The 16,577-nt window shown below is 34.7% G+C and overlaps 1 protein-coding gene across 1 annotated transcript in view; it reads left to right on the plus strand.

Annotated features, from left to right (window-relative positions):
* LOC144968822 (acetoacetyl-CoA synthetase-like) overlaps nt 1-12,040 on the plus strand; it is a 31,979-nt gene extending 19,939 nt beyond the window's left edge. Inside the window, exons 11-19 of the mRNA XM_078907530.1 lie at nt 1,455-1,579; nt 2,193-2,257; nt 2,901-3,023; nt 4,836-4,949; nt 5,665-5,790; nt 7,752-7,821; nt 8,598-8,656; nt 8,872-9,077; nt 9,636-12,040. Of these exons, the coding sequence (XP_078763656.1) occupies nt 1,455-1,579; nt 2,193-2,257; nt 2,901-3,023; nt 4,836-4,949; nt 5,665-5,790; nt 7,752-7,821; nt 8,598-8,656; nt 8,872-9,077; nt 9,636-9,773 (1,026 nt within the window). The 3' untranslated portion in view covers nt 9,774-12,040. The remainder of the gene's footprint in view (nt 1-1,454; nt 1,580-2,192; nt 2,258-2,900; nt 3,024-4,835; nt 4,950-5,664; nt 5,791-7,751; nt 7,822-8,597; nt 8,657-8,871; nt 9,078-9,635) is intronic.
* The last annotated feature ends 4,537 nt before the right edge of the window (nt 12,041-16,577 follow it).

Raw genomic sequence — 16,577 nt, forward strand, 5'->3', positions numbered from 1 at the left:
TCCTCTCATGACACGGCCATTTTGCCATGATCTAAATTTTTTACTGATGCTGATGTGGTCTATTTGATTTACATGATCTGTTGCATGATCAGGCAAAACCCAGGTGGCTTTGTGGATACTCTTGTGTTGAAAGACACTACCTCCTATTACCAGTTTATTGAGAGAATACAAGTTGGCGAATCTTTCACCTTTATCATTCATTTCTCCGAGCCCTTCTACTCCCATGATTTCTTCATAGCCAAGGTATCCAATCCTATTTTGGCATTAAAATCTCCCGTGAGGATTGTCAAATCATTAGTTGTCATTCCATCTTATGTGGTTTGCGTATAAAAGTCATCTTTCTTTTTGTCGTCTGCAATGTTGGTTGGAGCATAGCATTGGATTATGTTCAACTTAATATTTCTGTTTGTTGTTAAAAATTCTGCAGTCAAGATTCTTGGGCTAAATAGTTCCCACTTGACAAGTGCTCAGTTAGCCTCAGGTGACAGCATTAAGGCAACACCTTCTCAGTGTGGGGTGCCATGCTACATATGGCCAGAATATATGACTGCATGTCCTGTTTGTAGCCAGCTTGTCTCACAGACACTAAGTATTAAAATCCTGTTTGTTATCATCTTTTGTGATACTTGGTGTGTCTTTCCAGTTTCGAAAATGGTCTGAACATTCCAAGTGGCAATTCAAATTGCCTTTCTGCTCGAAAGAGGGGGGAATTGGCATAACAGCCTCTGTTTGGCTTTCATTGTCATTCGTCATGGATCTCTTAATAAGAGTCCCTTCCTCTCCCAAGTTGAGTAAGATATTTAGGTTTTCCATTGACTTTTCTGGAGCATGCAGGCTTTATCCAAGCTTAGGACTGGCAAGAGACTCTAATTATAGTCCTGACCGCTGAGTTGTTAAACCCTTAAAGACAAACAAAACAGAAAAAGAGGTATATTGCCAGTTTACTACAGAATAATCGTTGCAGAGGTGCCCAATAAGGAACTCGAACCCTGACCTTCTGATAGTCACATTTGATTAAATGAATTTTTGAATGCATCATTGCTCAACATGCCTCACAGTGCTCCTTTATGTTACCACTAACCCAGAGGTCCATATGGAATTTCCTGTTGAGCATAAATTAGAATGCTTTTCTTTCATTGATTGTGGATTGGATTCTTCTTGAAAATATTGGTGTCTCTATTAAAATAACGCAGTAAAATTGAATCCGAAATTTACAGTTGCTGGTCAGAACTGCTCCATTCTAATGACCAGTTCCCATTTTGTGTCATGTAGGATGTAGCATCTGATGAATCAGAGAGAGAGAGAGAGAGAAACATGATTGGCCAACTCACATGTTTTAGTCAATTTTCTTTTTTTTTTTTTTTTTTTTTTTCTTTTTTTTTTTTATTTATTTTTCTCAGCCTTATCTCCTCTGTATAATTATTTTTTGTTGTTCTTATCAATGATTTAATCAGACAGGTTGGATGATGTGGAATTGGGCAGTTTCAGCCCTCGCCCTTGGTTCAGCAATCGTTGTTTATGATGGATCACCACTAATACCACATGCCAACGTATTATGGGACTTAGTTGATGAAATTGGGTTTGTAATAGTTTGAATTCAACTGAACAGATTGTCATAATGTGATTAAGATAATAAATATAGTCATGATGATAATTAAAATAAAATAAATAAATAAATAAATAAAAGTAATAATAATGATAATAATAATAACAATTAAAATAATATTAATAATAAAATTGATGGTGACGATGATAATAATAATGATAGTAATAATAATGATGATAATAATGATAATAATATAATAATAATAATGATGATAATGATGATGTTTATAATGATAGTAGTAATAATAATAATGAGAAGAATATTAATAATAATATTAATCATGGTGATAATAACGTTTAAATTTTACAGCTTAGCAGACAAACAAGCAATGATTAAAGTCTCACAACTGCCTTTCCTCACACACACACACACATACACACACACATACACACACACACACACACACACACACACACACACACATAATATATATATACCTATATATTAATTTGAAATAAAATTTTTGTTCTGTAGCGGTACCCAATGCTTTTTCAACCTTTTTTTTTCCTTTATTTTTCTCTTTCTTTTTGAAACTTTCATTTTTTTATGCCTGTGTTTATTCAAACATTTATTTTCTCATTTCCAGAGTAACTGTCTTTGGTACAAGCGCTAAATGGTTGTCTGTCTTGGAAGCGAAGAACATCACACCACGTAAGCAAAAGAGAATTGGCACAGCTGTCTTATATTAATAATTGTTTTGAGTGTTTGTACAACCATATTAATTAATCTTAATAAAATATCTCATCATTATTGAATTCATGAAGCTTAAGTTTGATAGCTTTTTAAACCTACAGAACTCACAAAGCCAGAGTTTATTGAAAAGAATTTGCTGCTATGATGGAAAATAAATGGTTCACAGCATATTTTAATCAGGTCTATTGGATTGCTCTACCAAATGAGTGAAATGAATCTTATTAGATTTCATCATCCTTAAGAAATTAAAGGAAATTTATGAATCAAACTTTTTAAAAATTAATTCCCATAGTTAGAAAGTTGTTGGTTTTTAATTTTGTTTGTTGGTTGGTTTGTTGTTTATTTTTTGGGTGTTTTATTTTTGGTTTTGTTTTGGGTTGTTTTTTTTTTTTTGTTTTTTTTTTTTTGGGGGGGGGGGGGGGGGAGAAAGGATGGTATTTTTGTTTGTTTTATTTTGTTTTTGTGGAGAAAATAGTTTATGCAGTAATTTTGATTAATTAATTAATTTTATATTTTGGAGAGGAGGGGGGGGGGGGGGTCCTCCGTCAATAATATTTAATGTATTTTACAATCTTGATTATCTATTCCCCCCTATTACCAGGAGCCACTCACAAACTGACAAGTTTGAGGGCTATCCTCTCCACTGGTTCCCCTCTCAAACCAGAGAGCTACGACTATGTATACAAGAAGATAAAATCCGATTTGTTGCTTGGATCCATTTCAGGTCGGATATCGTATTGCTATATTATTGACAAAGCTAAATGTTTTTATAGATTTAAAAAAACAAAACAAGGTTTTTAACAAATGGAGAGATTGATGTTGAAAAAGATTTAAGAAATTATTTCTCAATAGCCACACACATCATTGAGAGAAGAGTTCATCTTGGTTTATGTAGCATAAAATAAAACAGTTGACAACTGCATTTCAGATGGGAATCGGACATATATCTATTAGCAATATGCTATCTGTTGTATCTAACTTACACTCGACTGCTACACATACCCAGAGAGAAATAGAAGAGGTGGAGGGCTGTTACTGTTAGAGAAAATACTTTTTTCTAACTTTAAAAATCATTTCTCTGTGATTATTACTAGATTCTGAATGTTGTTTACCACTTCCTGTTTTTGCATTAGGTAAAGTTTGGTTGAGTATTCCAGGTCACATTGCTCCTTGAATATAGAAATGTGCGTATATAACCTTATTAAGGGCAAAATCTCTACTCATGATAGTTTTAGAAATATTTCACTCAAAAGGGCAAACATCTGTTTTTAAAGGTTTTCTAGTAATCGCACAAGTTTTGCCACTTGACACAATCTACAATGACCTCTTTACTAATTGTGTGCCAAATTTCAGACATATTTATTGATAAAAAGCTTTGTAATGAATTTTTTTAAAAATAGCATAAGAGAGAGAGAGAGGGGGGGGGGGGGGGGGGGGGAGAAAGGACAAGATTCTTACCCTTAGAAAAGAAGAGGGAGGAAATTTGATGTGCAAATCTCATTGTCTCATTTTATGTAACTTTACTATAACAAAATTGCATGTTATGTATATAATATGAAGATATTACTATTTCTGACATAGGCGTGAAAGAACAGAGAGATATAGATAGAGAGAGAGGGGAAGGAGAGAGAGAGAGAGAGAGGAGAGAAAAAGAGAGAGAAAGGAGAGAGAGAGAGAGAGAGAGAGAGAGAGAGAGAGAGAGAGAGAGAGAGAGAGAGAGAGAGAGAGTGAGGAGGACCACAGGCTTTCCCTTTCATAGCTTGTTACAGGAATAATATAATATGGAGTATGGTGAATGGTGTTATAGGGGAATGGTGAAAGTGAAGGATTGTAACGAAAATATTAAAAAGGTTGTTGTGATGATGACGATGATGATGATGATGATGAAGATGGTGATGATGACAATGATGATGATGTTGCTGTTGTTGATGCCGGTTTTTTATATATATATATTTTTTTTTTTTTTCGATGACTCCTATGTTACTCGTTTGCATCTGTGTGAATGTGTCTATGTCAATATTGTATTGTTATAAATGTGTAACCTAATGACAAATTGCCACTTTTTTGAGGACAATAAAGATATATTTATTATTATTATTATTATTATTATTATTATTATTATTATTATTATTATTATTATTATTATTATTATTATTATTATTATTATTAATTTGGGCTCTTCGTGAGGGAAATTGAAGTCCAAGGATTTGTGTAAGATCATCATTGTTAATATATATATATATACTGTAAATAATATTTCACTTCCCCTTTTGAGAAATAGCAAAATGATGGTATTACAATTTGGGAATTGAACTGATTGTGACTTTAATACAATCCATGCTTATCGTAAATTTGGTGATGAGCAAGTTTGATATGGAAGCGCATAACGGGGGGTATTATAAAGTTAAACTGTGCTAAGTATTTTAACTATGTAATCATTTTTCTTTTCCTAGGTGCCAATATGACATTTGCTGCAGTTCTGCTAATACCTTGAAACTAACAAACCATGTCTGGGTATTTTATATACTTCTTTTAGGTGGCACTGATATCATTGCCTGTTTCATTGGACACAACTCCAACCTTCCCGTCCACAGAGGTGAGATACAGAGTGCTTTGCTTGGCTGTGACATGCAGAGCTGGAATGAAGATGGTGAGGAAAAATATTGAATTTAGTAAATGAAAGTTTGTTTGCTTTTTAAAAAACCGTTTTCATTTATAGTCTGGTAGCTCTTAGTGTCTATATTGATAGTGACCTGGTTCAATGTGGCTCTGGTTGTTATTGAGGCAATAAATAATTGTTTTTGTTCAATGCTTGCCTAAATTAATGTCGTGATATTGCTACAATATACATATAGTCATAACTTTAAAAATGCGAACACAACATTCTTTTTTTTTAATGTGCATCCTGATATATTCTGATGGCATTATCTGCTAATTGAGGTGACTTATTTCTATTTGAACCCAGTTGAGAAATATGTTTAGTGCACACATTATTTGTATCTTTTTTTATGAATTATCACTCTAAAGTGCTTTAGAATTGATGTAGTTCAGTTAAATAGAGCCATATATCCAATTTTTTACTAAATTGACAATTTTGCCAATTTCATTCTAAAATTTGTGAATAATTATAACTGGGAATACCAGTTAAATCTCCATACGTGGGAGGTTTGTAGAATAAATGAATGAAACTCATTCTAAACATTAATCTCCCTTCCATTAATTTTTTTTTTTGTATTCTTTTATTTTTCTCCTCAATAAAGATAATGTGTCTATATTCTTCAGTTGGTCTTTTAAATCATTTGTTGATCAATCTAGTCTTCCTTATAAGAAAACTTTTTTATATTGTATTTGTGCTTGACTGATAGGTAAGTCTGTGTATGATGAGAGTGGAGAACTGGTCTGTGTCAAGCCCTTCCCATCAATGCCTGTCTCTTTCTGGAATGACAAGGATGGGCGTCTTTACAAGAAGGCTTATTTCAGTAAATTTGCAGGTATGATGGATATATCTTACATCAGTCGCACGCAATTCTGTTATTAGGCATTTATTAAATCATTAATAACGCAATGAGGAAAAGGAGATCTGGCAAACTGGCAGGCAAAAATATTTTTTAATGCTGTGAATGAAAAGGCATAGATTCATCATCATAGCTTGTTGCTCTAACACCGAACCTACTCCACAGCATCTGGGGAGCAGACTTAGATCATGATCAGCAGCTGGGCCCATCCTGGCATTCTCGAAGGATGGGCTCCATTGTCTGCTTTGGGCATCCACATATACACAAGCTGATCTCAGCCAGCCCCCACTTTTTCATGCTTCCAGCTGTTTTCCCACGTTTTGCCTGTGCTGTATTCATTGTTACCCATCATTCCTGGTGAGCTCAGTTCCGCAGGGCATTTCTTCTCTCAGATCTTCAACGGCATCATTTGTGCAATTGTCGTGGAAAGTCTGTAGACAGCTGCATGGTCAAGGTTGATGCTTCTTCCATCATGAAGCTCTTTCTCGACTTCAGTCTACTTGTTGTTGGGTTGTGGTCATGGAGGGGGTGCCTTGGGTCCATTTCCTGTTTATATTTCTGGGCTTTGGAAGCAGTGGCTCTTCTAATGTGGGGAGGTTCAATGTCAGCCAGCTGATGGAGGACTAGAACTGCATTCAGTTGCAAGTTACCAATAATGATCCAGCAGGTGTTATGTAGCTCAGGGTCAGTCTTTTTGGTATGGCAGGATCTTGCCCAGAATAGTGAGGCATATTTGGCTAATGAATAGCAGAGGGCTAGTGCAGTTGTCCAGACTCTGGACTCTTTTGGATCTGCTCCCTATGTAGTGTTTCCCATGTTTCTTAAGAGATTGTTTCTATGTTCACATTTGCTTTTGTTTTCTTTGTGTGCTGAGAGAAGGACAGTGCGGTCTAATGCGACACCAAGGTACACAGGGAATGTGTTGTTCTCTAATATGTTCCCATTCCAGGAGATGTTCAGTTTCCTGTTGGCTTGGTGGTTTTTTAAATGGAAGGCACACACTTGAGTTTTTCCTGGGTTGGCATTTAGTGAGTTCTCAGAGAGTGTCTTCAGGTCATCTGTTAGTCTCTGTTAGGCATAGATTGAATTGTGAGAAATGTTTACAATTTATGTTCTGGAACTCTTGTATTTTAATGCCCGCAAAATAATTTTTACATGGATTGTGGTTAGCATAAATTATAAGAAAGGGTTGTTTTGGCTTTTCATTTATTAATTGAACACAACAATTTTATGTTTAATCAATATTTATTACAAGATATGAAGTGAATAGAAAAGTGCCAGAAGACAATAGAGAATAAAAATTTTTTCGCGGCGGTGGTGGGGTTTGAACCTGCGACCTTATTGGTATGACAACTCCACCTGGCAGGTGAGAGCGTGGCTCTACCGTGTGAGCTATCCACGAACACAAAAATATTCGTTTCAAACTCAAAGTCATTACTAGATCCCTCTCTCACCCACTTCTTGAGATCGCCGATTCGTTCGTACACCACCATCGCGAATAATTTTGACCAGCAGTTAAGCTTAATAGCCAATATTCTCAACACAAACATATAACATAGAAACGATTGAGACATTGAGTAATGCCTGCTCCACTCACTTTTCTGAATCAATATTTATTATGATTTGTTGCAGTTTGCATTAATTTTTTACATCACTGTGGATGGCAAATGTTATTGAGTAGTGTAGATCAAAAGTAAAACTTCGTGCTGGTATAATTAATTGTAGAAATAAAGACATTGTTGCCATTATCGATAAGGAGCACTTTACCATAGATTTATAAGGGTGCAGATTGGAATGTGTATTTGTGTTTATAATTTGTTGAAATCTGAATTTGATGAGTCAATTGACTAGGGTACACCACTTCGCCATTCTGATATTAAGAAATATCAATTTCTATTAAATTATATACTACCATTATCTGTTTCATTTTGTGGCAGGTGTCTGGGCCCACAGTGACTACTGTTGCATTAACAGCAAGACTGGAGGTGTAGTGATGTTGGGAAGGAGGTACGTAAATGTAATGAACGGCAATAATAATTGTAAAGAATGTAAAATCGCTGTGGTCGTAGGAAACAACACTGCATCGATACCATCATCTGTCATCGACCAAAACAACACAGATAGACAACTCAACATTCACTTCGACCATTACCAGTCTAGTCCAATGTACACTGCTGCTATTGACATCATTGTGGTATACGTTTTATATATGTAACTTTTATATATTTATTTGTAACATGCATTGAGCATCACACAGTGATGAAAATGTACGATCTAAATACCATGTATTATTATTATTATTATTATTATTATTATTATTATTATTATTATTATTATTATTATTATTATTATTATTATTATTATTATTATTATTAGTATTGTTATTAATCCATTTCATCTGCCATCTTTGATTGAAGACTGTCCTAGTAGCAGAAACAGACTTCTTAAAAGATAACTTTGGGCAAATTGAGGTTCTTCCACAATTGCATCTATTTGTGTGATATCATGTGGAAATCGAGGGGAATGATAAATAATAACTTTCACCTGATTCAAGACACATTATAAAGTGTACTCATAATGATAAACCAATGCATTACCTATCCTTTTGCCTCATATTGTTTAGTTTTGACCGATTATATCTTGCACTGTCTCAAACATATAGTTATTCAAACATACAGAATTGGCTTGCAATTTACAAAATGTTTAGATAAATGGCATTCACTGGTTTTAGAAAATCAATTCATCAAGTATGTAATATAATCTGATTTTACTTTCTCTTTCAGTGATGGAACTTTAAATCCAAATGGTGTACGATTTGGAAGTGCCGAAATTTATCGTATAGGTATGTAGGTTACACTCATGTTTTGTTACGTTCTTTTTACTATTAGTGCCATGTTGTTATTTTGTTACAAAACTGATTTTAAGATTTATAAATGTGCGATTATGGAAATGGTTAAATATGCATGGAGCTGCTATCTCATACGTGTCATTATGTTGTTGAACTATGTTTCATTCTTTTGCAAGTTCTCACACCCCTCCATTATTTTATATTTTCAGTGGAAAATTTCAAGGAAATAGAAGACAGTGTTTGTGTAGGGCAGAGGTCAAAGGATGGAATCGAAGAAAGAGTCATCTTATTTTTGAAAATGGCACCAGGCTCGACATTTAATCCTGGTATGGTGGAGAGCATCAAGATGCACATACGCAAATACCTCTCAGCAAGACATGTGCCTTCCATTATTCTACCTATTGATGACATTCCTGTAAGACTCATATACCTACTCAATTTGCAATTATTGTTGGTTTGTTTTTGGGGATTTTTTTTTTTTAGGGGGGGGGGGTTCTGTTTTCTGTTTTTTATTTTTATTGTTTTCTTTTCTTGCTTGTATTTTTATTATTATTTAATTTTTTTTGTTTGTTAGTTATTTTTATTTGCACTTTTTTCTGTTTCTTTTTTATTATTTTTGTTAGGGGTTAAACGAATTAATACCTGCCTGTTAATCATAATAGGTTTGTTTTGTTTTTTATACCCTGCTCTTCTTCCCAACTGGTATCAAGCTTGTATTTTGAAATAAAGATAAAATAAAATTGACATTTGAATAACAATGAAAATTTTAAACTTCCAAATGATAGTCTGTCGGTATTTTGGCACTTTTAGAATGGTATAAATATGAATTAATTTTTTTTTTGGTTTCAATCTATGGCGGGTAAAAGATTTGACAGTGGGTGAAGGTTTATTCTAAAGTCCACTGAATTTTAAAGTACATTGGTACATGGTAGACATACAATTGATATGTGTCCTTTTTCTTCTTTTATTTCAGTATACAATAAGTGGCAAGAAAGTGGAAATAGCTGTGAAACAGGCCATTTCCGGGATGATTGTCGCCAACAGGGGAGCTCTTGCAAATCCACATAGTATTGATTTGTACTATAACATTGAGCCTTTGCAGAATTTCTGATTTATTTAATCAGTTAAGTTCACAAAAGTTATTTTTGTTTATTATCTTGTACCAGTAATGCTAATTGATAAGGATTTTACTTATAGAGACTGCGTCAAGATGCATTTCTATGTACATGCAAAATTAAAATTAACGGTTAATTTTATAATCTTACTTTCAAATACTTTTTACGGACAGAATGGAAAATAAATTGATTTCAATTACATTTCCACCATGAACTTGTGATTATGTAGAGGATATTATTTTATTTCAAGAAAAAAAAAACCACTCAGACATAAACAAAGAGAGTAGAAGACATTTTATGAGGCACAATGAGAAACCACATTATCAAGTGCAATGCTTATTTTACAAGTTGCTATTTTACATATCATTAGGTATACTCATTATTATTCCTCTCTACTATTTGATATTATCATACAATTATATAGGATTTGATGTTTATAATTCTCCAATGGATAAGGTAAATGGGCAAAGTGCTTTCTTTTTATTCAGAATTATGTCCACATACAGTATTATTATTATTGGCTACAATACAAACTTTATGCTTGATTAAGCTAGTTAAATTATAAATCAATGATTAAGGTGAGTCATAAAAAAATATCATTTTTATCAAAGATTAATATTTTAATTAATTGAAGCTGCAATTAACCTTTATTGTTGTTTTTGTTGGGTTATTTTGAATAATGTGATTGGTGTGTTATAACTTAACCTGTTTTATTATGCAGTAAAGTTGTTGGTTTTTTAACTATTGAGACTGCCATTGTGTTCTTTTCAATATGTCAATATTGAATAAAGCCGACACGTCGAGTTATCATCATCATTATTTTCATCTCTAGATTATTTAAGTTAAAAGATTTTATTTTCAAAAATGAAATATCCTTTTTTTTTTTTGTCATTGTTTAAACTTTAATCAAGCAGTTTTTTTAGAAACGTCATTTTAACCAAAGTTTATGATTTTTGGTATTATTATTGTGATATCTGATTTTGAAATCAGAAAGAATGGGAACTATTTTTTGTTTTTAGAATAAAGCATTGCCAGGCTGGTATTTTTTATCTCTCATTTTTAGGGATTAAAAAGAATACTCTAAAATGCTGTTGCTTGAGCTCCATATGGAGTTCATGGATTTTTGTATTTAAGATTATTTTTTTCAATTATATTTATTTTGTTTATCTCGTGTTGTTTGTCTCTTTGGGTGAGACACTTTACAGAATTCTCCCAACTTGACTTTGGTATGAATGAGTACTTGGCTATACGCAGTGACAGCTATTGTAAGCGTGCTTGTAGAAAAAAGATGCTTAACATGTGATTTGTACTATATAAAATGGAAATTCAGTTCAATATGGCTCACTGGGGAAATATTTATGTGAAGCATTGTGAAACCCAATGAGTATGGTGAATCCCTGAAAATGCGCTTTATGAATGTCCTTTTTTTTCATTTTTGTTTTTTTTTATTTACCAGTTACTCCACTATGTAAAGTATTGATTTTAGTTTTGTTGTATTTTACTGTCCAACGACACTAGTTTATTTGAAAACACATATATAGACAATAAGATAGAAATGAAAGAGCATGAGAAATAACTTTAAAATCCAACCGATCTGTTTATATCATTTTGATAAAAGTATGATTCAGGTCACTGGCATTGTAGTATATGTTTAATACAAGAGAGAGAATTGAGAAAATGCTTAAAGTCACTTAGTATTTTGGTTGGAAGTGGTATTAATTGGGGGTACTTTCTTTTCAGAACACTATGCAATAATTCATCAGCCCATTCACACAAAACTACACACCGAAAATATGCTGCTGATGCTTCATCTATCCTCTTTACTTGTATCTTTTCCATCTTTAAAAAGCAAAACATGTCTTGCACTAGCACGCCATGTAAACCTCAACATATCCTATGCAATATAATTCAACATCTGAAAACTAGACTTCATAGTTCTAACCTTGTGCTGAATGTTTTGAAAACAAATACAGTGCAACCCCTGAATAACAAAATGGCCGGGACTGGAAAATTATTTTGTTATCGAGGTGTGTCATTATTCTGGGTTTTAATAAATCGTTTGTCATATTAAATGTGATGTATCGTGTCAAATTGCGCTGAATTGTGTTGTATTTATTATATTTATCGCATATCATCAGCATTCATTTGATCACTTTTAAAATTGTTTCTAGGGTAATTTTTAACATCCTTTTTAAGCTTGTTTAAAATTATGTTATATATTTTAGAACATGCTGATACAATGAAAATAAACATGAGAAATTTTCGTTTAGTATTTTGCTTTTTTTCTTGCAATGGATGATTATGTTATGGATGTTTTTAAGTTGATACACATTGACATATTTTATCAATTGAAATGTAGTCCTATGGTCTGGTCCTCCCATGGTGGGCAGTAGGTCACTTGTTTCCCTTTCCATGTTGCTCTCTTTCTCTCTCTCTCTCTCTCTCTCTCTCTCTCTCTCTCTCTCTCTCTCTCTCTCTCTCTCTCTCTCTCTTCTCTCTCTCTCTCTATCTCTCTCTCTCTCTCTCTCTTCTCTCTCTCTCTCTCTCTCTCTCTCTCTCTCTCTCTCTCTCTCTCTCTCTCTCTCTCTCTCTCTCTCTCTCTCTCTCCCCCTCTCTCTCTCTCTCTCTCTCTCTCTCTCTCTCTCTCTCTGTTCTGGATAGAGATCTCTGTTCTGGATAGAGATTGCTGGGGGGGGGGGGGGGGTTTGCCCCTGGTTCTGGCAGGGAGACAGTCAAATATATAGTACCTTTTGAGAGCAATATTTTTTTTTCTGAGTAAATCATCTCCCTGTTACTGTTATGTTTTATTCGAATTACTCGTAAAAAGCCCGCAATTTCGCGGGGAAAGAACTATTTTCATTCGATATTGCCAGAATCATTTTTTTGATTAGCTTGATTACGATTAGATGCATATTTTAATCGATGTGCTTGTCGTCGCTGCCATGCTTTATTCGGCATGATTTTAGTTTATCAGTCAGTAGATATCAATATCAATAAGTCGCAAGTTTTTACCACGCTTTACTTGGGAGTGCTTTGCACTACCTTCAATACTTCACAAATTAAAATGGCGGCCGAGAATCAAAACAATGGTCAAATTAGGAAATTTTAAACTTTCACAAATCTGTCAAGGTTTGTTCTAGAGTTTTTAAAACGCATTTATATGATGACAAATTGAATAAATAAACGCCTGACAAAAGATCAACTGCGAAAATACAAATTGAATGAATACTGGGGATGTAGGAGCTTTCGGAATGTATATGTATATGATGACAAATTGAATAAATAAACGCCTGACAAAAGATCAACTGCGAAAATACAAATTGAATGAATACTGGGGATGTAGGAGCTTTCGGAATGTCTCCCCTTTTCTTATGTGAGGTCAAATGAAAATCTGAAGCGGACGCGATAAATATCAAGTCCCCGAATCTGTCTACTTTTGGTTTGTTCGGGCTAGAAGCTAGACAACCAATTAACAGTTTGCCGAAACGCTTAACTAAATATTTCCCAGGGCAATAATTATCACATCGATGGCATAAAAACGACAGTAATATCAGCAGTAATATTAGTTGATGTTGTTTAAACGGTGAAACTTGTTTAAAATTTCTGTAAATCCGAATACCGTCATGTGATCAAGTGAATTATATCACTATGAATGCCACGATTTGCTGAAAAATGCCAATCTGACAGTTCCTAGCAAACACACACCCCCCCCCCCCCCCCCCCCCCCCCCCCCCCCCCCCCCCCCCCCCCCGTCTTGCTCAGGAATTTCTCTTCTTGATGGACACCCCCCCCCCCACCTTTTTTTTTTCTTCCACGCAACCACATTCCAAAACACACATACACACACAAATATACACCACACACACACACGCACACACATAAACATACACGCAATGAGAACACACTACTTCTACATAACAACACTGATCACCGCTAAATCAACACAATGGAAGTAAGGACTCTACTGGACAGATAGAGTTGAGGGTGTGGCCATGAGATGTTAGTGTCTTCGGTAAATTTTTTATGATATCTGTTTGACTTAACGAACTTTCAAACTGACTTTAAATTATAAAAGGAAATCAAGTTATCTGTTTATCTATCTGTAAAAAATACATTTCTATTTTTCAAATCTTTCAGTAGAGTTGTGCGCCGTATCAATTTTTTTATTGACTCAAATAAGCACAATGTTCTCCACAAGGCTATATTTTTAAAAGAAAGATTTAGTTTTGAATAGTGTATATTGCACATTGTAAGTGGATCCTTCTTAACGGGATCCTTTGCTTATGCCTGGATAGCATTTTTAGATTACGTCAAAATATGCACATCGATGGATTGCTCGTGGAACCTTCTGTTCCCTATTTGACCTGGTCTCATTTGTCTTCCTGTCCTTTGAGCTTATATATCTCTACAACCTTTACTAGCGCTGAAATGGTCTCATCATAGTGTCACAAGCCCTAAAAACAAAAACAAACAACACTGACCAGTGGTAGTTTGAATGATATCTACCACTTTCTCTATCAGATTTAAGATCGGCATGGTGGTAAGGAAAGTTTTGGTCACGACCTTAGCTCTGAGATTCTAGTTTGCTCTAGGTTCACGACATGATCAGTTTGCGGGTAAGATGAGGTGTGTAAGTGAGTAAGTGTGGGTTATGGTGTGCATATCAACTTTATATTATTTATTTTTTCTTCTGACAGTAGTTTGTAAAAAGAATTTAGATTGGCTTTCGACCTGGACAAAAAAACAAACGAAGTGGCAATTCGGACTCGAGTATGAATATTCTCCCATGGCTATTCGGAATCGAAGTCCAATATGCATGCGGGGACACCAGGGCAGTGGGCAGAGGGTAGAAAACTTATATAGAAATAGAAGAAGAGTTCAGACGAAATTCTTTTTGGTCCACATATCACACTGACACAGCTCATACCCGTTCTTCAGCCTGTAGAAGGATTGTTACCTGTCTAACACTATCACAATATGTTTTTTTCCGTCCTGATTTTATCACTTTTAATACATCATGTTATGTTGTTGGAAAACTTTTTTCTTTAGATCAATTACTTTTGTTCTTTATGATTTATAAATGAACTTCCACTTGAACTATGACTTTGTCTTTCTCGTCAAATAAAGCGATATTTAGACTACTTTCGAAACTACACCATTACTGTTATTTGCATCAATTTGATGGAATTATCGATAATTAAAATAATATTTTTTTTTTAATCAAACAAAAGCTATATTGCCATAGAAGACTATTCAGACCGAGTCTGAATAATCTCTTGATTGCACATGCGCATTGGAATTTGAGTCCGACTAGCCACAGGAGACTATTCAGTCTGGAGTCCGAATAGCCGCAGCCTTACAGTGGAACCTCCCGATAACGACATGCCACGGGACCGAGTTTTTATGTCGTTATCCGGAGGTGTCGTTATTTAGAGGTTTCCAAGATGGCAGACAAAGTGGGCGTGGTAAGGCACGCGGGACCAGTTTTTATTAACATTGACAAAACAAACAAAACATTGTAGTGTATTCCTCTTCTTAGGCGTGTGTCTGGATGAGACTTTTAGGTGATCTGAACTGAGTACACTGATAGTGTGCTCCTGGAATCTACATATGTTCCCTATTCAAACCATTCCCCTTTGTCTTACTTTTTCTTATGTCATTTCTATTGTAAATCTAGAATGTTTTTTGCTATCCAATTTTCTTCCTTTTTACTGGCGCCGATATGACATAGATGTGTCACAAGCTCTGTAAAACCCTTTAAAACAAACAAAAACAGGTAATTCGGACTGCGAGTAAGATAAAAATTTCTCCTCCTCTTCTTCCTCCTCCTCCTCCCACAAAAACACTACTACTACTACTACTACTACTACTACTACTACTACTACTACTACTACTACTACTACTACTACTACTACTACTACTACTACTACTACTACTACTACTACTACCACCACCACATAATATCACATTTTCCAAGATTTTGTGTTTACTTGCTTACACTTACATTCATACCTTGGTTTTTATTATTGCATATTAGCCAAGATTCGTCAAAAAAAAAAAAAAAGCTGCGTTCTCATTGGTTCAAAAGCTGCGTTCTCATTGTCGTTATTCGGAGGTTTTATCAAAAAGTGCGTCGTTATTTGGAGGGGGGTTTTTTTTACTGATCTTAAATAGAAGAAAAAAATCGGGACCACGGGTCAATGTCGGTATCAGGAAGTTGTCACTATTCGGAGGTGTCGTAATCGGGAGGTTCCATTGTATTTGAAATCTCGTTTCATCCGCTCGCTGCTTGGCCATATATCGCTCTGATAAATTTTCGTGGCCGCTCGAGCGTCGTCGATCAAATCCTAAACTCGAGCGAATAACCCAAAGTGTTGCCAGGTTGGAGGATTTTCCACCAAATTGGCAGATTTTTTATCATTGTGTGGCGGGGAGAAAATGGCCTGGCGGATGGCGGATTTTTGATGATTTGTATACCCTCTAAAAAAAAGTAAAAGTATAGCAATCAAGTCTAATTATTTCTTATTCCCCCTAAACTGACTTTTGGGAGCACCTATAGGGAGTGCTGTTGGCCTAGAACTACATTATAACTTCAACAACCGAATTCAGATTAACCGAAGGTGAAAACAATATCTGACAATCCTACTCCCGCTCAAACAAAATTGAAACTCCATGTGCCATGTCTCAACCGATCTCAATCAACGAACAATTGCTAAGCAAATTCACAAATGAAATGTATAGATTTTCAACACCGGAGAATCTTGAGTCTGAAATGGATCCAACAAATGCTGTGAATTTCG

This window comes from Berghia stephanieae, chromosome 3 (assembly GCF_034508935.2).
Source record: "Berghia stephanieae isolate SIO BIC M18660-M18661 chromosome 3, UCSD_Bste_1.3, whole genome shotgun sequence".
NCBI lineage: Eukaryota > Metazoa > Mollusca > Gastropoda > Nudibranchia > Aeolidiidae > Berghia > Berghia stephanieae.